The 22,945-nt window shown below is 47.6% G+C and overlaps 1 protein-coding gene and 1 non-coding gene across 4 annotated transcripts in view; one reads left to right on the forward strand and one right to left on the reverse strand.

Moving 5' to 3' along the window:
- Positions 1-22,945, forward strand: part of LOC144149815 (equilibrative nucleoside transporter 1-like) — a 150,668-nt gene that overhangs the window by 23,097 nt on the left and 104,626 nt on the right. The window contains exon 1 of one of the 3 annotated variants that reach the window (XM_077681470.1): positions 20,116-20,302. The exons of the other annotated variants lie outside the window; for them this stretch is intronic. Coding sequence (XP_077537596.1) covers positions 20,238-20,302 — 65 coding nt within the window. The 5' untranslated portion in view covers positions 20,116-20,237. Of the gene's footprint in view, positions 1-20,115; positions 20,303-22,945 lie in introns of those variants that run through there. 3 annotated transcript variants of the gene reach the window in all.
- Trnat-agu (transfer RNA threonine (anticodon AGU)) lies at positions 9,261-9,334 on the reverse strand. Its single transcript has one exon. It is a non-coding gene; the product is annotated as a tRNA-Thr (tRNA).

Raw genomic sequence — 22,945 nt, forward strand, 5'->3', positions numbered from 1 at the left:
TGGAGATATCACCTATGTATTGATTACGGGCCTTACATATGCTTAATGCTTTCTTTTTGCTCAACAATGTTGACAAGTGTAAACATTATCACCAGATTTAGTAGCTTAAGCCTTAGACATGATTTGCTTATATAAACGTCTCGTTCGAGAATTTTAATAACTTGCTGCGCGTGTGCTTGGCGCTTGCTCTCCTCCTCGCTAGGCTATGCCTTCTCCGCGTCGCTGCGCCGCGTTACCACATATCGTCCCATGAAAGCCTCAACCAAGAACAGGTTCGCTGTTAAAAGGCACGCAACGCATCCGACCACGCCAGAAACTTGCGTTTATCGTTCCCCTACACGTCGTCAGCGGACACCCAGTCGCACCGTAGCCTCCAAAATCACTTCGCAGCAGTGACGCCGCCCTCCTCCCACGGGCTCTTACTGTATCTCCCCACTGATCAGCCCCATTTAGAGGTAGTGAACTGAGAGAGAGAAAGATCTCTCTCCTGAAAAGTTTCGTATATACGGAATTATGGGAATGCGGAGTACATTGCTAGCATTACACAAAGCCGCCACAAAACGAGAAAGATTTTTGAGAAGCACATGAAAATGAAACAGTGCATGCCTATCGAAAAATTTGACACCTGTTTTAAGTATGTATGATCACTAGAACCGCGAAATCATTGTCCGTATGAATTCCGTATATACGGAGTATATGGAAATCATACGGAGCGTCATTTTGCTTATTATGGAAGATAAAAACACAAAAACTGTGCCAAACGTTCATGTTGTGCGAACTTATATAATTCCCGTGTTTGTTGGAAGTAATATCGACATTCATTACGCTTGGGGGCGCAACAATCCGTATGTACTCCGTATTCCCATAATTCCGTATATACGGAACTTTTCAGTAGGGGAGAGAGAGAGATAAAGAGAGAGAGAGAGCATTTATTGAAATAATTTATGTTGTTCTTGAAGGACTGGCTCCCTCTCCTCAGGAACCCATGAGCCGTCCCAGCATCGGCTGCTCTCCCATGAGGTCCAAGAGGCAGGGGCTGCAGAGCAGTATTTCTCGCTACTCTTGAGCGTTGGGGTTCGGGGAAGAGGAGCTAGGTGCTTGTTTTTCCTACACTCTATGACAATATGTGCGAGTGTACCTGACTGTAGGTAGTATCTGCATTCTGCTGGATATGGGGGGATATCCGGTGCAGCCTCATTGGATGAGGTAAAGTGTTTGTTTGTAGAAGTCTGAGTGTTGGGGTCTTCCGGAAGTTTGTGAGGTTTGGGTGAGGTAGCGGGAAAGTGTGTCGATTAAGCCTCAAATGTGTCATTTCTTTGTGCGTTACAAGTGGTGTATAGTTTATACACGTCCTCCGAGGCTTGGTCGGCAAGTTATATGGCCTTTTTGTGAGCGAATTCGTTGCCCTCCATGTAGGCATGTGCAGGCGTCCACACAATCCTTACTTTTCTATCATAGATAGCATAGTTGCCGTAACTCAGTTTATGATAAATGTAAGCATGGTCTGGACGCCGTTGTTCACAGATCGGTGGAACGTTTATGAAGAACTTAATATCTTCCTGTCAAACCTGTTGCGTGGAGGCAGGACAAAGGTGAGACGAACGATAAGACGAAGTTATCAATCTACATTATGTACAGGGCAGCCATCAGCCCCGCGCTACCCACAGCTTCGTCCTTTTCGTCATCTTATCGCGACAATATTCTGCAAAGTTATTCGGCTGCTTTTTCGGTTCTATTCAGCACATGTTCAGGAACGTATACTCAACACATGAATGAACACTGCGTGCCCTAGAGAGTAGAACGACCGCAGATGTGGATATAATGGACGTACTCTTCGCTACTCTTGAAGCTGGAATTCCATGAATCCGCATGGGTCGTCCCGTCTACAGGCCATCACCAACAGCGTCCGTCCTTCGTTCTTACCCCTTGACGCACAACCGCCCTATCGGGAAACCTGCACGGTTCACTCACTCACTCACTCACTCACTCACTCACTCACTCACTCACTCACTCACTCACTCACTCACTCACTCACTCACTCACTCACTCACTCACTCACTCACTCACTCACTCACTCACTCACTCACTCACTCACGCACTCACTCACTCACTCACTCACTCACTCACTCACTCACTCACTCACTCACTCACTCACTCACTCACTCACTCACTCACTCACTCCTCAGTAAGAGCGCACATACATGCACCAACTCACGGAAACCTTGCCTCAAAGGTCGCGGCATATCTCTCGCAATGACCTCGCTTCCCCGACGTAAAACATTATGAGAACGATAAGGAAAGGCACTCTGCTGTTGTATACAAAACGTACAGCGGGTACCGTATGCACTGCTGTCTGTAGACATCAGTAGCCTTCCAGGCACCTAAGACCCGTGCGCTCTTCCATGAAATACACCCCGAAGCCGTATGAACTTGCACTGTATCTCGAAAACGCTGAACACTGGAAACGACTCTTTCGTCCAACCTGTCCAATATGAAAGTAAATCGATCCTCCGTTGCCCGACAGCGGCGATCATGCTTTAGATAACCTTTGACTACTTTTCCGAATATCTCTGCCTCAGACTGCAGCAAGTGCAGCGGTACCTTCAGAATGTCCGCAAACACGTTCACCTCCAAACAGAGCTTGGCGAATATCCGCCTTGATATACACTTTTAAGAGAAGCTTATTACTCCAGGTACGAACCCAGGAAACACCTGGTAGCGAACTTCTGACCTTCAAGGAAGCGCCTCGTGCGCTCAAGGTCACGCAAGTGCACGTGCTGTTCTCCGCGCCGACAGAACCGCCACTTACCAAGCTTCGGCCACCGATCGAACCAATTTGTGGCGGAGACGGCTTTCGCAGTGAAAGCGTCTACTTGCTGGTTCGTCTGAAGTGCCGTTCGCTCCAGGGCTGGCTGCATCAAATTATGCTGCGCGTTCGCCCTTACAGCAGAACTGCGCCGAGCAGCGTCTGTGTTAGGGGCGAAGCACCTTAGGGGGTCGGGCTGTCGGCATCTCCTCTCGTGTCATGTAGTCACTATACTAAAGCACCGGGACGCTCGTTTTCCGACGCCTCGCGCTAGAACGTAACGCGTAAATGAAAGAACACACCGGAACACTCGTTTTTCAACGCCTCGCGCTCGAACGTTTCATCTCCATGGTCAAAAATACGTACTAAAAATTAATTCTGCTACGCAGCTGTTTTAACGGGCCATGTTTCCGTATATAGCTTAAAAAAGGAAAGCATTTGCACACAAAAAAAGATGCATTTTAAAACTCGCATAAAAACATCATGACCGGGTAAGCTATCGCAAAGTGGATTCGTTTGGATTCACTATGCATTCGGTTTTAACACGAAATTATTTTATGCCGGGATACACCAAGATTTCACTCACGTCATATACGTCACGGAAATGACGCCAGTACAACAAACACAGGAGAAACGGAAGAAAACTTTTTGTTGACACGGATTGGGCTGCCGTCTAGGAGAGATGAAGCGAAGTAGACGCTAACAAGCGCCGACAGTTGGCGCCTAGATCGGGCAATGAGAAACGCCAGCGGCAAGCGGAACGTGTTCGCGAGTTCACAGTTTAAGCTACGAACTCTGCCTCGCGTTCCACAAGCTGACCTCGTCGCAACGCTACCGTCTGCCATACACGCCACGGAGAAGGACCGAAGTGGTTGCACCTTTGCCGAAGCGACCCGCCAGCAGGACGTCGCTCTCCAAGCACACCCACAAGACAGCCTCCGACCCCCAATTCATGCTTCTTTCGCTGCACATTTCGCTTTCATGTTTTACGTATTCCTATGACAGAGGAATCCACAACAGTTTTTGTATTGCGTTGAAGACGCTATATAATGAACATATAAGGTATATGTTTTTCGTCTTTCCTGATTAAACTTCAGTTGTGAGTAAGCGCTCGTCCTGTATTCCCTTCGTTTGTGTCGCGTTTGTTCAGTGTTGCGCTTTTTGAAGGTTTCGGCATATGATATGAACACTACCGGCGCGAAAATGGTCCGCGCCTATCGCGTTGGCCACCAAAAGTGTCATCCCTGGGTTCTGACATCCGGCCGCGGCCCCCAGTAGTGATGCCGAGTATAGGGGAAGCTTACTTGACTGCAAAAATCCGTCCCGCCGTGCACTGCCTAAGCGTCTCTCCAAATGGCGCATTACCCTATCCATGAGACGAGCGCCTTCTTTTCAAACCTTCTAGCGGTGTAGGTAGCCCCTGCCTGCAGGCAGCGGTGTAAACGGCCACCGCGTCTCATTGGTCGCCGCGTTAACCGCTAACTGATGAGATCAAAGCCGAGAAAAGCCGAGCGAAAGCTAGCGTGCCGGCCGCGAAAGCTTAAACAACAGAAGGCGGCGTGGAGTGTTCGCTGCTATTGACGAAGCGAAAGGAGAGGGCAAGCGGCGTGCTTATGAAGCCAGGCAGTGGTGCTTCTGCGAAAGGCGCAACACTGAACAGGCGCACGAAAAACAAGTGCGTGATACCGACCATCATGGAGGACCAGGAGCTCGCTTCTACCATGGCGGCGCACGGGAGATTTATTTATTTATTTATTTATTTATTTATTTATTTATTTATTTATTTATTTATTTATTTATTTATTTATTTATTTATTTATTTATTTATTCATTCATTTATTTATTGCAGGGTTTAACGCCCACGCTACACAGACGGTGAGGCGCGTCGTATTGGAGGGCTTCGGATTAAGTTAGACCACCTGGGGATCTTCAACGTGCCCCGGGGAACAAAGGTCTCAGTTGTACAGGAGGCAGCTGCAGACAAAAAGGCGTCAAGGATCCGGAATGAGTATAGGTTAAGCTCCTCGAAGACGAATTCGAAACCGTGCCTGCGACAGACTGTAGTTTCGGCTGACGTCACGGAAGGGGAGTCGAACACCTGTGACACGCTACGTCAAGCTTTCTTCGACTAAAACGTCACGAACTTGGTGCTTGAGGTGCAAAGGTTCCCTGCATGCGCGACGGAACATTGCCTCCCTTACAGCAACAGCTTCCCCAACCAGTAGTTGCCTACGTATTTCCCGCGATTCAGAGAACGCCCCATTTCTCATCGAATCCACGTGATGTCCGTAAAGCGGTCAATGTGCGCGCCGGACAGTTCAGCATCATTAGCAACATGGTAGCCCTTCCATTGGACGCTTACTAGATGGACACTTCGCTTCCGCGCAACGCGTCGGGCGATTTCTTAACGTTGTAATGGCCGTTTTGCGTAACACGTTAGTTTGCCTACACTAAAGAGAAACATGAGCTGGCGCAATTCTATCTACGTTGATGACCTTGTTGTGTGGTGCGCTTCGCCCTCACGTCGAGGTCGTCGCAACCGTAATGTAATTAAAAAGTCACGAACCATTCGACTCTGCGAAGTTGTTGGATCACAAGCAAAGCTGGAGATAGATGGAAAAACGTTTAATACAGTGTAAAAGAAAGAGGGGGAATTGGGAAGGAGAGGAAAAAATTGGCCGCGCATCTGCTCACTTCGTTGCAAATGTCGACGAAAGACAATAGTCGTCTGGCGCCCCTGCTGTATAAATGCCTCCCTTCTCTTTCCCGCTCACTTCTCATGCTGTTCCTCTCCGGTCTCGCTCCTCTCACGATACACACACTCGCGGGTAGCTCAAATAAATTTACATTTACCGCATTCCACTGCTCCACGCCGAATACCTCGGTGCCAGCGCTGCCGTACGGCGGAGACGCGCGTAAATCGAGGCACCGTACGCCAGGTGCGTTCCAAGCGGAACGGGAGAACTATGTAGTGGAACGTTTGGTTACTGTTGCCGTTTCATTTCTTAAAATACCGCTACGGAAACCGCGGGCGCCCGCTTTTGTATTTTTCTGGGACGTATTTTCATTAATTCAACCATCCGTGTATTTTTAATACAGAAAACACTGCCAATATCGCTTATGTATTGCTGTCTCGTCACAGATTACCGTAATAGTATGAACACTGACAATCGGACTTGACATTTAGATTTGCCTGTCGGTATATAAACGTATTGTGCAGATTTTTTTCACTTTGGCCGCGCTACTGAAACGAGGTACAGACAGACAGACAGACAGACAGACAGACAGACAGACAGACAGACAGACAGACAGACAGACAGACAGACAGACAGACAGACAGACAGACAGACAGACAGACAGACAGACAGACAGACAGACAGACAGACCAAACTTTCCGCGTTCAAGTAGCCGAAGAAAGACTTTAAAAATAGAGTTCATTGGTGGAACTCGAGGTCCCGGATCCATGAAGATGCAACGGATCCTGCCTTTCGCCCTCTCTATTAGTGAGCGCTGAGCGAGCTGGCCAGGGCCGCCCCCCATGTCTCTGTTGCAGTGGCGTGTGTGGCGTTTGTGTCTCTGGGCCATACCCGAGGACAAGCCTAGGACGCATGAAACCAAGTGGATGCTTCTCCACACTGCTGACAACCTCCATTCACGGTTGTCTGCGAATAGAAGTGCCCAACGCGGACTTGTCTTGACGACGGGACCAGCGCCCGGAGGATCCGGAGGAAACCAGACTAGCAAGCGCTTCGAATGCCGACAAAGTTAGGGCGGTGTGGAAGTATAGACAAGGCCGCGGCTTAACTTTGTCAACCTTTATCTGCCGGACGGTCAACGGATCTTAACAGTGATGCCTATTGGTAACTACTCTAATCATATGATCATATAATGACCATATGAGCAAGTGATCATATAATGACGAAACTAGCCCTTACCGTTGGCATATTCTATGAAACTCGGTACTTACTTCCTATGAAAACCAAGTTTCTAATATACAATTCGCTGTTGTTGTCGTACATTCGTCATTGCTTGCTCGTATGGGGCACCGCAATCTCTTCAACCATTACCAAATTCGCTCCTCTCCAAAATCAAACAGTTCGCATAATTTCAAACGTGCCTGTCGACACTCCAGCAGGTCCTCTTCTTGAAAATTCAACCTAATTAGTATAGACAATTTCTACAATTATACCCTAAGCACTGCTTTAAGGGGTGAGGGAAAGCGTAAGGAGAGTTTTTGCACTAGCTTTGCGCAATCCATTTTCTGTACCTGTGTACAACACTGGACATGCTGAACAATGGGAAGTACGCGTTTGCAGAACTATGGCCGTCAAATGCTGTCACACATGGTCCATAAACTAGTCAGTTTATGGAACGTGCCATTAACCTCAATTCTGTAACGCTTCCCGAACGTTCACGTATGTACTGGCAATATTTATTGTTTTTTTTCTGGCTTTCATTTTAAACCGAGGTGCTTTACTTCTAAGTATGTATGCAAGGACAGCTTCGCGGGAGAGACCTTACGCGTTCTAGATTCTTTGTGCTTCATTCAATCAAAATTGTTGTAACAGCACCTTTATGCGATTTTTTATTGCGTACTGCGCACAAATAAGGTTTTATTTAAATTGCACTGTATTGATTACACGTGAACCCTGTAAGATGTATATTGTCATGTGCAATCTGCTGCACATACATACGTAAAGGGGCGAGAGCTCGTCAACTTGTCCACAGCAGCTTTTCCTCTCGCTTCGTCATGTCTTGTAAAGAACACGAAATTAGCTTTCAATCTATTCTATTTTATTCTATTTAGGTAATGAGGCATATAAGTTTCACGTCGAAGTCATGTTTTGATCTCGCAAATGGTGCCTGTTTGTAACTAATCTGCTTGAGATGCATATGATGAAACATCTAAATCATGTTTGGAACGGCATGCGTCTTTAATGGTGGCCGCGTGTGACCAGCACACACACACACCGAAACGCAGAGTTGCCAGGTCTGGCGATTTATCGCCAAACTGGCGACTTTTGGAGACTCGTGGCGACGGAAATTTCAGTGTGGCGACTTGGCTACTTTCTGGCTCCTTCGAACATTGACGATTTAATGTATTTCTGGGCACTTCCGTCGCCCCACTATAAAAAAGAAGGTCTTATACGACCTTTCAGCGCATTTTAGCTGTCGAGACAGGGTGAACATACAGAACAGAACAAACGTTTGGGCAGACGGAAGTGATCTGGCAAGGTCTAAAATAGGTCCCAATGAATCAGTTACTGAAACACACCGTACAGCGCTACTTACTTAGCAAATCAAGATTGGCCTTAGTCTTTATACTATCCGGCAGTTGGTGTCGTATAAATAGCGTCAAAGCCTTTGAAGCAACGCCGTCGCTTTAAAGCGTGATGCTTGTTTCCGGGAGCTTGGGATCTCATGCAGAGTGGCGGGAAGTGTGTATTACAGCGCGTAATAAGCACGGGAATGTAGAGAAGTTGCGAGAGTGGTAAAACTGTGTGCAGCGAAGCCCCGTTCTAAGTCATTCACATTCTTTTATCCTTTGCCCGACCTGCATATCTTAGCTTTTTTGACGACATCAACTGCTGTCGCTTTCCTGCACTGAAGGAAAGAAATAAAATTTGTGATACGGTATTCTACTTCTCTTACCACTTCCACTGCCTCGCCACCTATCTCAAACCGCGGTGCTCTCCCGCGTTTATTGAGTATTACTTTAGTTTTCTGCATATTATTTTCAGAGCCAGGATTCTACTCTGCTTGTACATTGCGGAAAGCATGCTTTGCAATTCGTCCCCCGAGTTACTTAGCAAGGCAATGTCATCAGCAAATCTGAGGCTACTGAGGTATTCTCCATTAACCCTTACTGCCACCTGTTCCCAATCCAATGTTCCGAATACTTCTTGTAAACGTGTTGTGAATAACGTTGAAGAGATTGTGTCTCCTTGCCTGACGCCCTTCCTTGTAGGTATTTTACTGCTCTGCTTATGAGGGACGATGGTAGCTCTGGACCCATTGTAAATATCTCCTAGTATTCTTGCGTAATGATCGTCTACACCCTGATTCCGCAATGCATTAAGGACTGCTGAAATCGAGTCAATTGCTTCCTCATAATCTATCAAGGTTATATATAGCGGCTGAGCATACGCCACGCATTTCTCTATCGCCTGATCGAGAATAAATTTAATTCATTATGAGCCAAATGCACGCTTATCAACCCAATATTGCCTAAGTTCACCGCATAATTATTAATTACTTGTCGCCATAAACTCCCCTAGTTCATATGTAAAATATATCATTTAATAGCTTTAACATCGTTGCATTTAGGTCCGGTAACAAACTTCCGCTTGTTTCCCATATTCGCGTTAGGTGGATCTGGCTCATTCCGAAAAAAAAAAAGAAAACACCTCATATAATGCTGAAACGCAATCAATAACAAAAAAGGAACACCAAAAGGCACCGGTGAGATTCGAACTCACGATCTCCTGTTTACTAGACAGGCGCTTTAACCAACTAAGCCACGGCGCCGACGAATGAGGGATGGAACGGGTAAAAAGATGTCGAAGCGCAGGCTCTGCTTTGAACCGTTTCCCACTGTAAAACTTTTCCTTCGCTGGAGCATTCTCCCGGCAGAATACTAATTAGTATTGCGCAGAATACTCTGGTGAATACTAATTTCTGTCGCGCCGCATATCACCGGCTGGCACTTCCTCATTGGGTGTGTACTTGGTTTTCTCGAAGAAAATCGTGAGATATTCCCCTCCGTGTAGATGATCAGCGGAGCTTTTTAATGAGGTGACAGATATCAGAAAATCGTGAGATATTCCCCTCCGTGTAGATGATCAGCGGAGCTTTTTAATGAGGTGACAGATATCAGGTGAAAAGTATGGGCAACTTTTATTTCTTCTGAGCGTTTACGGAGGTCATTCCTACGAAAGAAACACACATACGCGCACAAACGTTTATTTTGACTCTACTAATTCGAAAACGGTTCGAAGTATTCGAATACATTTACTGAAGCCAAGCAGTGACCCCGAATTCCAACCATGAGGCAGAGATAATTAGAAAGATAAAAAAATTACACCATCTTCCCGTGGGGAACCTTGATGAGGATGCGAAGCATCATGGGGGTTCCGTGTGGTTCCATTGTGTTGGCGTTATGTTGGGTGATGTGGTGTTTAGTAGCGCCAGAGGGAATTCCGCGTCCGGGTCCACACCGGTGGCAAAGGCACGCAAGTGCTGTTTTGTTACGGTGAGTAGGCGGTGGTTCACGAGGCGCCGCAGCTCGTCCATCATGTTCTTGTCGATGTTGTCGTCTCTGTGGTAGAATCGGTAGTCTCCAAATCAAGTTGGCGACAAGGTGGCACCCTTTTCATATCAAACAATATTGCCCGACGGGACGTACGACAAAAAGAGCTAACGGGCGCTCCGGTTGAAACGCCAGATAAGAAATCGGAATCGGCCACGCGCGGTTATAAAAAAAACAAGACGAACCCTAAGGGATAATTCGCGGTGGTTCACGAGGCGCCGAAACTCGTCCATCATGTTCTTGTCGATGTTGTCGTCTCTGTGGTAGAATCGGTAGTCTCCGTCAGCGTTGGTGAGGTAGAGGTTGTTGACGTTGGTGCACCGGCTGAGAGCAACGTACACGCCCTCCTCTTCGCAGCTTTGTCTTCTTCTCCTTCTTCTTCAGCGGCTCCCCTACGAGAAGATTACGACGGTGGTTGAACGCAAAGCTATCTCGTGGTGGATTTTTTGGTTGGCCAATCCCTGGGGCATCCTGCCACAATCATCATCAGAGGCGCTGCAGACGGGGAACGGACCGCGGGACATCCCCCCGAGCAAGAGATGCTTGGCATCTAAAATGGGGCAGTGCATTCGGCGGGCATTCTAAGATAATTAATGGCAGCCTACCATCGTCCCTGACGAGGAAAGTGTCTGACAGCTGAGTCTCACCGGTACGCGCCTACAGGGCAGAAACTTGGAGGATCACTAAGAGGGTTCAACTTAAAGGGACACTGAAGTGATATGTAAACATTGCGGGATTACTGGCGCAAATTGTAGTCCGGAGTCCCCAGGCCATGTTTCGACCACTCTGGGCGCGTTTACGCGATTTTATTTAGTAGAAAAATTAATTCGAGAATGCTGTCCTCCTCTCTTTACGCTCGCCCATTTTCTGTGGCCTTTTCGTGTGACGTCGGGAGGAGCCGAGCTCGCAATTGGCTGCGCTACTGCACGGCTCCCCGGCCTTCAGACAAAGGCAGTCGGCCCAGCGTTTCGTCCGCCGGCCGCCGGCCGCCGACGGGTCGTCGCAATTCGTTCGCTCAGTTGAAACGAAGCCAGGACACGTTTGTGAATGGAAGAATGTGCCTTTCTTTACTTGGTTAGTTTGTACACTGTATCTAGCTCCAAGTCAAGGTCGCTTCACACAAGCGCTGCACAAGCGCACATGCGACGTTTCGCTGACTGGTACGCCAGTAGGAAAATATAAGGCCTCTTGAAGGCGGGAGAAGAGTCAGCGAAGTCAATATAGGTACTAAGGAAATAAAATCAACTGATATTTTTACCGTACAGCGTAAAACTAGGGTGCGAGAAGCACTTTTTTGCGCTGGGCGAACAAGCACAGCGGCCAGCAGTACGACTACGTATCTGCGAACGCTTTCCCGTCTAAGAAATGCAATTGCTAGACGTGAGATATTGTGGAAACTTGGGGGATGCTTACTGCACGGGCGCTATACAACAAATAGTCACCTAAAGTACCTCAAATGATAAGACTAAATAAAAGTGTCAACTGGTTATACATTATATATCTTATACATCCAACCTCGGCAGAGCTGGCCTGTGGCTGAGTGGTCTGAGGCGCTAGGTTATCGTTTTGCAAGTCGCAAGTTCGAATCTCCGAGGGTACATCGTTTTTTTTTCTCCAGTTGATTTTTTTCGTTTTCGGCCGATGTTTTCTAAACTGAGTTCACCATTTTTGGGCCGTAACGTTCACTGCTCCACGAGCGAGTTCGCAGAACGCGCGCAGACTGCCACTGACGCGTTAGCGAGTTCTCGTTAGCGTGCTGTTGCCACAAACACCGACTACTTGGGGGCAGTGGGCACAGGCCTGAATCAGCGCACCCTTGGCCTGGTGCGAACACGCTTTTTACGATACAGGCATGAGTGAGGCAAGCTCCGAATATGCGGGAAATGCGCATGGCATTTGAGCGTCAGCGGTGACGTGGAGGGCGTTCATCCACTGCGTAGGCCTCGGCTAGTGATTTCTACTATTCCAAGCCGTCCTGGGAGGCTTATCTCAGGCATTTTACAGCCGACAATATGGCAGAAGGGAGGTACGGCGATTACCGAGGTATCGAGAATGCCCATCCAACGATGCCGTCGGATCTCAAGCATGTTGTTTTACAGAACCGAAACCGAAACTTGTTTGAATGCTAACCTCGGACATCGTCCAATCACGGTGCCATCTCCTCGCGACGTCACAGGTCTAGTTGGTGCGGCCGCCACAGACCGCGCATTATAGTTTTTCTTCTTTCCCGCTTTATAAAATAATTAACGACTTATCAACCGGATAAACGATGAAAAGTGTGGTAATTTGAGCCAGTCTACGCAGTGCAAGCAAAACCGGGTGCTTGAAAAATTCACTTCAGTGTCCCTTTAAATTCAGGACGACTCAGGGAGCAATGGAATGAAAGATCGTAGGTGTAACGTTAAGGGTCAAGAAGAGAGTGGAGGGAACAAGGAACAAAGAACAGGTCAGGGAACGAACGCGAGTTAAGGACATATTAGTGGAAATTAAGAAGAAATGGACGTGGGCAGGGCATGCATTGGGAAGGCATGATAACCGTTGGTCATCAAGGGTTGCAGAGACTGGATACCTAGAGAAGGTAAGCGGGGCAGGGGGCGGCAGAAAGTTAGGTGGGCAGATGTGATCAAGAAGTTTGCGGGGAATGATGATGATCATGATTCTACTTCTTAGAATTTAGGATTTTTGCGCGAAGGCAATTCAAAAGTAATAAGCAATTAGCGTTGCTAAAGCAAAAGCAATTAGCGTTGCTTTGCTGAAAATGGCGACTCTTCTGGCTTCTTTTCAAACATTCACTTTAAGGTGGCGACTTTCGTGGCTACTTTTGGCATTTTCCTGGCGACTTTTCCTTCTGAGGACTTGGCAACCCTGCCGGGACGTTCCTTTTCCTAATCCTCGCGCTATAGAACGCCCCACGCTTGAAATATTGCTTCCACGCTCAACAACCAATGACTTTTTGTTGGCTGACACGAAAAATACATAGAACCTTAGCAATAAAATGTTGTCCTAGAAAGACCTGTTAATGGTTTCCGGCTACTCAGGTGGCGGCGGTCTTTTCTTCTCCGCTACGAGCTTTAATGTTTTTTTATTCAAGTGGTCAGTGGCGCCTACAACGCCATCTCTTTCGTTTGAAAGGCACCCGCGAGTTGAGGACGGACCAGCACCTTTACTATCGTCTACTCTTCGATGATCAGTCAACATTCCACCCCACGGAACTCCAGTCTGAGAAGTCAGTGCCGTAGGCGTATGAGAACAAGTCTTCTGCGGCCTGCGAAAGCGAAGCAAGGAAATCGTGTTGAGGGCACCTGCTGACCAAGCTCTTTGGTGTCCTGTCGCTCGCGCGCAGTGGTGTCAGGCAGACGAGGTGCACGTCTTGAGCAGACCATCGCGTAGCTAGAGGATTTTGTTTAAGTTTGCCATTTACGGCTCGAAACTGAGCAACTCTCGCGTAGGCGGATGAGGAACCCCTGAAGCTTCATGCGCTGAAACGTTTCGTTAATGTACCTAAAAATACTACCTCCGGCATCAACATGGTTGTGTTTACTCCAACGCCTCAGGAATGTCCCTAACCCTCTCGAGGGTGGCCTGTTTCCTGAAGGTTCTTAGTGATGCCAAGAAGACACTTGAGTCCCCTCAGCCATTTTAGAGCTCTCTTGCCGACTTCTTAGCGCTTACTAGGAGGGCGGCAAAAGACTCGATGCCGCACGTGGCACTCAATCAGGCTGTTGCGGGACGCCTTGGAGAATTCACTGACCGTCTTCTGGTTTACACTTACGAGTGTGGCCAAAGTACGGCACTGCAACTGTCGCGTGCACCATCCCGCAGATTGAAGTTCCGTAGTCCGACGTGCTCAACTTCAGGACTACGTCGCGCACAGCACAGCACAGCTTCTTGCTATACGAACAGCGCTTTCGCACCTTCGAATGATGGCCCCACCGCCGTAAAAAGTGGTCGTTCTGACAGCAGGCTCCCACTCGAGAAATGCGGAATGTTTGTTTGGGGTAGGCGGATAGTGAGTAGGAAGAGAGTCTTCAGTTGTCGCTCCTGCACTAAGGGCCTCGGGAAACAAAGACGCTGCCGCTCTCGCGGCAAATGCGCGAGATGCTGACGAGCTTGCAACTTAGGCTTCATATTAGGAGCGAAGCCCCTAAGGAGCTGGGGCTGTTGGCGTCTCCTGTCGTCGTTGTCCTCGTCGTAATCGTCGTTCATCTCATGTAGTCACGGTACTAAAACACCGGGAAACTCGTTTACATGTAGTGTTATAATGTAACGCGTGCTAAAAAACACCGGGACATTCGTTTACTCCTTGCGCTAGAGAGCTTCGTGCTTCAAAGACGAGAGGCTTTTGCAGCAAAACTGTATACCCCCAAGCTGTATACCTCTACCCCCAACGGTTTCCTCTCTGTGGGCAAAAACACCAATGCGCCAAGAATACACTTATACACTGCATGCTTCGCACCTTCCCAGGTTTCACGTTAGTGGAGATGGCCCACGATTTTTTTTCTTTTTTTTCCTTCCCTTCTTTCCAAATACTTCTTTAACACTCGACTCTATCCTTTCATTCCCATTCCATTCGCCCTCCTTCACACTGGGTGGTAAGGAGGTGAGCAGCCTGCCGAGTTCAAAAATATCCCCAGTGCACTTCCTTTCCTTTTCATTTCGCTCGAACCACAGCTACTATACAACTACAGGCTGACGACCCGTTCGGGGCTGTCAATAAGCTTTCCTCCGCTCAGCGCATTATTGCTCAACTTGTGCGGCAACGCCATCGGGGCCCTCTTACGACTAGCGGAAATTCCTCATTACGACTTCCTTCGCGCGCATTTGCGAAAGCCGACGACTCTCCTCCGCCTTGGCGCCTCCTCCGCTACGGCGGTTGCGCCGACCGGCCCAGTGCCACCGTTTATCCGTGCGCTTTGCGAAATGCCGTGGAGCGTATCATCGCTTCGTGTTCAATGTACAGTGCAGAGTGTCTTAAGCATGTCAGGTTTCCTCGACTGATTGTTTTCAACTTTTTCATGGCGGCAGGCGTTCTAGGTCTCGCTCTAAAATTCCGCCTGGCTGTCAAGTGCAGCAGCGTTCCATCGAAAGGTAAGAACCGCACATTTGTTTGTGTCCGTCCGCTGACAAATCGCTGGAGACGGGGGCGCGGCTTTTGAATGCGGCGGACCTCAAAGCGCCCGGTCGTCTGCTTTTTTACCGTGTCTATAGTTTCCGTCGTTGTACTCGTTTATAGACGCAGTAGGCCGCTCAAGATATAATAATTTGCTCCGTAATAATGCATTTATCGCTTGCCTGAACTCACAATGATTGTTAGTCACGAAACGCTTCGAACAGGCTGGTCAGGCTTGATAAACTTTCGTTGCTTTGCACGGCGTCCAAGGACATCCACGGAAGGGCGCGTATGTTGAGGTCGAAATTCTTTCGCGGTAGCGTTTGCGATAACAACTTGAGCACAAAACACCGATGACCCCAATCTTGATACTACCCGTCTTGAAGTATGGTTCTCTGAACGGCGTTCCGGTTGCAAACTCACCGGGCATCGCATTGCGCGTAACGGACGCGGTAGCGATAGGAAGCTTCGATCATATCGAAATATCACGTGACAGATATTTTTACACTCCCTTGAGGCACAAATCCCATAAAAATACTAATACGTACTCCACCTTTGGTTCACGCTGTAATGGTGACCTAATTTACCTAATTGCTTCCGCATTTAAAGGGGACGGACGGTACAAAATTTCGCATCACCAACTATCCCGAATTTTTATGCGTTAAGTAGAGCGCTTTAAGAATCGTGGAGCCTCGGAATTATGCCCCAGCGTGGCCGACTACCGCCACCTCGGGGAGCCGGAAACTAGGCACGGACGCGTTTGGAGCACGGGCAAAGTGGGCACACTGCGGTTTTGCGACAGACCAAAAAAAAAAAAAAAAATGCAGGAAACCTTTGCCATATGCAGCTTCGCAGTAAAGGTCAATACGTACCAACTCGCTCATCTTACCATTCTCCGGTCGTTGGGTGTGCCCTCTGTGACGGCTGCGTCTCGGTTTCCGCGTCGCACTCATAAACCCACGACTCTTAGCCCGTGCTCACCGCGTTGAGAAAGTTAACATCCCTCTTTACTTGGTCGAGCATGTCCTGCGCGATATTCAGACGGCGTTGCTACTGCGACATTGCTAGCAGATGCAGCGCGAATTTCACGGACACCCTCCGCATCCCAAACCCTCCGTCAAATTTGAATACACAGATGCAACGCTTACCGCAACCTCATTCGCCGACTGTGTTCTGACGGCCCTCCACCTTCTCATTTGGGCTTTCTGAAGGTATGCCTATGCGCGATTATCTTTCCACTGATGTCCTTTATACATTAGTTCCTTAGGGCATCTTCCCCGAAAGCCTGTTGAATCTTGCGGATGGTTCCCTGTTGGGTGTTGCCAAGATTTCCGAACAACTGCACGCAACATCGCCGCTAATGCTGTTCCGTCGTTTGAAAACTTACTCGAGTCTCACGAGCGCTCACTACACGTCCTTTCTCATAAGCCCATAGCTAGCGAGTGCAGCTTTCCGCGGGCGGGGAAAAAAAATGCGCGCATGCGCATGAACCTTTTCTTTACCTCTACGCCAAAGGAAGCTGCATGCGCTTCATTCATTGGTTTACGCGTGAGAGAAGAGTATGCCTAAACATGTATGTTTTTGAAGAATGAGGTCGTTTCACCGCTGCTTGTTGCCGTTTTGTTTCATTAGTCTGACGTTTCACCCGCCGTTCATTTCTGAAAAAAAAAATATACATTTTTTAAATAACAATTTCCACCGGCGCATCGTCTAAGAAAGCACTGCAGTGATCGCTGAGGCAACACGCTTCACCTCACCATTCCCCGTCCCCTTGGGTTTCTTCAGCTTGATATTTCTTCTCCCTGAAGTGGTGATACGGCATGCCTCCGACTTCATTGTTTTCCACTCAGAATTCCTGAAGTTTTTTGCATATGAATGCCTCGCTTCGAGACGGCACGAAGTTTTAAAAAAATCCCGGGCCATCTCCACTAACGTGACACCTGCGGAGGAGCGAAGCATGGAGTGTATAAATGTATTCTTAGGGCCTCGGCGTTTTCGCCAACGGAGATGAAACCGTTGGGGTAGAGGTGTACAGCCTTGCTGTAAAAGTATCTTGTATTTTAGGCACGAAGCTCTCTAGCGCGAGTCGTGAACGAGTGTCCCGGTGTTTTTTTAGTGCGCGTTACGTTATAGTGCGAGGCGTAAACGCGTTCCCCGGTGTTTTAGTATCGTGACGACATGATACGACGATTACGACGACGACAGGAGACGACGACAGCCCGAGCCCCTGAGGGGCTTCGCCCCCAAAAAAACCATGAGCCGTTGCACTCTGGGAGGGCGGATGACCAGCCAAGTTTTTTTGTACACGGCATAGAGGTTGAGCAGAATGTAGGTGAAAGGTACGAGCAAAGTTTATTTTGTAAGTGTTAACGGCAGTCATCCCTGAGTAAGACACACGTGTACACGCATTCGCTTTTATTCCGATTGCACTGATTTTGAAAATGGTGCTTGCTGATAAGTATAATGTACTCAAAATGGATATCCAAAATGCGTGCATGTTTGAAGTCCAAGTCATGTGTTTTGATCCTCAAAATAGTACTTATCATTAAGCCACAAACATTATATGTCTCATCGAACGCGCGGTGATGAATCTTGAGAGCGGTGCTGGTGGTTAGGTGAGGTAGATGGCCCCGGCAACCAAATGGGCCATTAGGTCTGGGTCCGAGCTGCACAGCGCGGCCTCCCACCGTCTCTCGTACGGTATTTCGGGAAAGTGATTTTTAAAGCGAAAGCTTTCCTCATAAAAAACAAATGGATTTCCCCATAGACCACTTAGTCGACCGAAACGCTCTGAGAAGATCACTGGACTCACGGCGCGTGCGTGTAAGCGGGCTTTCATTGGGTCAAGACGGTTACCTGAAAATCGCGAAAAAGGAACGCTTCTAGATAAGACAATACACGCATCGATCGTGAAGATACTTTTTTTTTTGTCATAAATCACGCATCGGTGTGCATTTAGATCGTTCGTAGGTGCGTTCACGTAGTGCGCGAAAAATTGTCGCATGCACTTTCAACGAAGTTTTTGACGCACTTTTGGCGCAGTTTTTACGTCAGAAAGCTTTCTCGCTTCTCTCAACTTTCTTGAGGAAGGGGTGGTAATTTTTGGCCAAGCCCAGACGATATGGGATACTGCGGCATGACCCCCACGTGAGCCGCAAGCCGATGTATAGGGTTTAGAGTTGGGTGGATGTGGGTCAGTACGCCAGGATTTGGAAAGTTGCCTGTCCGAAGAAGTCGCCACGTGTGGGCTTTTTAGAATGATCTAAATTCTTGTCCGCCGGATGGTAGATAAAGTGGGGGAGGCCGTAGTACATTGTTATGCCTTGAAAAGAGACTGCAGACGAGCGGTTCTTTTGCAACAGGTTCTCTGAACATCCCATTTCGCAGGTGAAGATGGCGCACAAACTTTTTATATGGTCCCAGAACCATGCACTGCTGTTTTATGCATATTATATCAACTTGTAGTATAGATATACGTATGCCGGGTAATGACGGCAGACATGTCAGGTTTGCTTCCTCTATATACGGAGCTCTTTCCTGTGTGTGCGTGTGTGTGTGTGGGGCGGGGGGGGGGAAGGGGGGCGCATACTGTGGTGGCGTTGAAACGTCTCTCTTTATCGTTCGTGGGTGCGCATAAACCAGCAGTCTTGTAGGGACTGGGCCCAGCCCGGGTAGTAACGCCTCCGTCGTATTCATGGGCCGTCACGCTCCCTTCGAGGCCTGTACGCGCGGGCGTCCTACTGCTTTTCTTGGCGAAAAGTGACCGTCGTCGTCAACACGAATGGTATCGAAATAGCAGCCACTGCTGTGAGGCGTCTCAAAACAAACTTCTCGGTGTGTGTGCTTTTAGCACCTGGTCACTACCAATAACGCACGACGTTTGTATGGTTTAGTTTTGTTACCCTTGTCTTCCGCCTTTCTTCGTGCTCGGCAGCACCTCATTTTATTCTCGGTATCAATTACCAACAAGCATTATTTGCCGCGTTGTTAACATTAAGAATCACGACATGAAGGACTGGTTCATTGCTTTAAGGAACTCAAGAAAAAGGAATCAAGAACCTACACGTGGGCTATGAAGCTGGTCGTAGTGGCGGACGTAGGACTAGTTTTGACCATTTGGGGATCTACAATTTGCACCGAAATCTTCATACGGGCATTTTTGTTTTATTCCTTCGAAAACCCTGTCGCCGCGGCCGGGATCAAACCCGCGTCCTTGGTCTTAATGAGCCAGGCTTTACTTAATGAGCCACAGCAGCGGGTTGCTTATTTCTGTCTTCTAAACCTTATGCTTCATATGTTACAACGTTCCCAATCAACCAACCACAGTGACAGGCCGCGCAGACCACAAAGCGGTTTTCCCCAACCTTCCTCTCAAGCGATAAGGCATTACATACGTCCATCATCCACAGGCGAGGTTGTTTTGCAACAGCTTCTCGGAACATCCACTTCCGCAGGTGAAGAAGGCGCATAAACTTTTTTATATGTTGCGGAATCGTGCAGTGGTGTTTTATGCACCTTATCGGAACTCGTCGTATAGATAAATACGTACGCCAGGTGATGACAGCCGTCATTTCGGGCTTGTTTCCTCTATATGCAGAGCTTTATCCTAGCAAGGGGCATACTCGGGTGGCGTGGAAACTGCTTCCTTTATCGCTCGCGGGCGCGCATAAATCAGCATTCTTGTCGCGTTGCCTCTTGGCATGTAAAGCCGCGACGTTCGGTGCCCTATGGCAGCGTGCGCCGGGCGAGGGAAGGTTGTCGTCGATGTTGTTTCCCCCCCTCCGGTCAGCTGATGCGCTGCGTCCGTCAGACACGATCTACGGGCGCGTCAGTCGCGACTCGTGCCGAGGAACGTGAACGACGAGGCGAACGAACGAACCGTTGATTCCCGGGGACCGTTCGGGTGGAGGTCGCGTTGCTCGTTCGCCCTGGAGCTCGGGGACATCGCACCGACCGACGACTTCTGGTGGTGGCAGCGACAGACGCCGTGACGCCTCCGCGCTCCTGAAGCCATGGGGATCCAACAACATCACTCGAAGAGCGTTCACTCTCTTACTGCCGCTAAGGATGGATCATGGTGAGGGATAATACACTCATAGGGTGTGCCACTGGCTACGTTGAAAGAGAGAAAAAAAACTATATATATATATATATATATATATATATATATATATATATATATATATATATATATATATATATATATATATATATATATATATATATATATAAAAATATAATAGGCAGTAGGAGAAACTTTTCCCGATGAGCCAGAAGAACTATTGGAGAATAGGGTTGACCCACGATTAAAAACAAAATCAGTGGTTTACTAACGTTTCGACTGACTCAGATGAAGACTGGTCCTCCAGTCGAAACGTCAGTAAACCACTGGTTTTGTTCATATATATATATATATATATATATATATATATATATATATATATATATAGACAGAAAATAAGGGTTGGCAGTCAAGAAAACCTCAGAAAGCAAAGGGGAGGTTGTGGTGGGTCATAGAATGAGATGAAGAATTTTTTGAGTCAGAAAGAAATTGGTGAAAAAATTGGTGCAAAATTCTGGAGGTCGCGGGTTCGGATCCCACCCGGCGGGCAGTTTTTCACCAAAGGCGTGGGTTCGGTCCCCACTCTGGGCGCGTGTTTTTCTTTCTTTCTTCTGTATATTTAAAAAAAATGTTTAGTTCATTAACCGTAGTAAACAAGAAAAGAGCCTAACCATACCCCTATGCCTCCTTTGGCGTTGTAGACTGCTGACCTATCTTTCTGCATTTCCTCAACGAGCCCCTCATTTCCTTACTATATATATATATATATATATATATATATATATATATATATATATATATATATATATATATATATATATATAAATCTAGAGAAAGATAAACTCACAAAGCGCGCAGAAATAGTATAAGTAAAGAGTCGGATACACAGCAAGAACAATAACAATGTTTACTTACGTAGCGGCAACGGGACTTGCCTTCATCAGAGTAAAGTTACATGATTTTACTTTACTCTGATGAAGGCAAGTCCCGTTGCCGCTACGTAAGTAAACATTGTTTGTTATTGTTCTTGCTGTGTATCCGACTCTTTACTTATACCATATATATATATATATATATATATATATATGTAGATAATGTAAAAAGAGTTAATGTAGCAGTAACCGCTTTTGAACAACATCTATTTGATGTACCGACTTCTCGTTCATTCAACTGGTAGTTTTGAGACTGTGAGATGTAGCGGTTGTTGAGAGCGCAGGTGAATACCTTTCGTGATTGTCGCAAGCAGGGGCGTGGTGACTCAGGCGGCTTGGGAGTGGAGAAGGTATTTCCTCGGCATCTGCTCCTGCCTTGACAGGCTGCAACTTCCAAGACGGATGGTTGCAGGTCCCTTCCCACGCACACAAACGCGCGCGCATCGCCCCGCCCACACACGATTCAAGTCATTGTAGACGTGGAAGTTTTACAGGTACAGCGTTCCGGCTCATCGCAGTTCTGTCAGGAGTGATTACACTGTAAATATTTAGTACAATAAACTGTTTCTGCGCAGGGAATATTGAGGACCAAAGCTTTACTTGTGCACAGTTTCCAGTTTCGCACAGTGCTCGGCCAGCTCTCCCAGGGCCATTGAAACTATCCCATTAAAATGTAGGTGTAGTAACTTCTGACTACGAATAACACGCAAAAACTATTTGAAATTTCTAATTTCACAGTATATATGCAAGACGACTCCTTGGTCTGTGAGAAATATCGCTTTACTGTGATCGTTTTACTCGGTCTTTTAGTAGTCGGAATTTTTAGCGAGAAAGCTGTGAATGAGCACGTAATAGGGCAGCACGAAATGCGTTTTTACTCGGGTTTATACGCCCGGGTCGGCATTATGTTCCACAAAGCGCACGAGTGCACATAATTTACAAAATCGTTTTGTAGGGTGAGCTACACTGGCCGAGGTTGAGCAGTTTCGCGTGGCTCTTGAAGAGCCGTGCTGCGCATGCGCGAGGAACAGTGACGTCTCATGGCGCACAGCTAGCGCCGGAGCCGCGGCCACCGCAACTGGATTGGATTGCATTAAATTGGATTGGATTGGATTGGATTGGAAATTGTTTTAGCAGCAGTAAGCATGATAATCAGCTAACCTATAGACAACCAGGAAACCTAAGAATAACAAACTGAACCTCAGCTCACGCTACATATATCCTGGCATAGCCGAGCTAAGCCGCTGCTATTTTTTAATTAGCTTTCTGATGACTGCTTGTAGCACCCGTGTTTACATCTAGAAGTTGTAGGCAGGCGATAAACAAAACTAAAGCCCGTTTTAAAGGGCCCATAACGACAAAATACAACTGTGTTCTATTGAAAAGAACCCAAAAAGACTGGTAGCTAAGTCAGCTCCATTTCAGCGATTCTATCCCCCCCCCCCAAAAAAAAACACTGATATTGAATAAATGAAACTGAAATTTCGCGCCATAGTGACGCATTATGGGCCGCAGGGTCGTGCTATGAACGGCAATAATAACTTTTTCAGCAGTGTGTTGATTGCGAGTAACCATTCAAGTGATATGATGAATCAAATCTAGATGGCCCCACTACATTTTCACAGTCACGCTTTTTCGCGGTGACGTAAGTCGGCGGCCGCGATTCCCACGCACTAGAATTGATGACGTCATAAATAATTGCCTGAGAGTGACTAATGAATCGCCG

The sequence above is a fragment of the Haemaphysalis longicornis genome, unplaced genomic scaffold (genome assembly GCF_048455015.1).
Source record: "Haemaphysalis longicornis isolate Haplotype H1 unplaced genomic scaffold, Haemaphysalis longicornis Haplotype H1 scaffold_8, whole genome shotgun sequence".
Taxonomy (NCBI): domain Eukaryota; kingdom Metazoa; phylum Arthropoda; class Arachnida; order Ixodida; family Ixodidae; genus Haemaphysalis; species Haemaphysalis longicornis.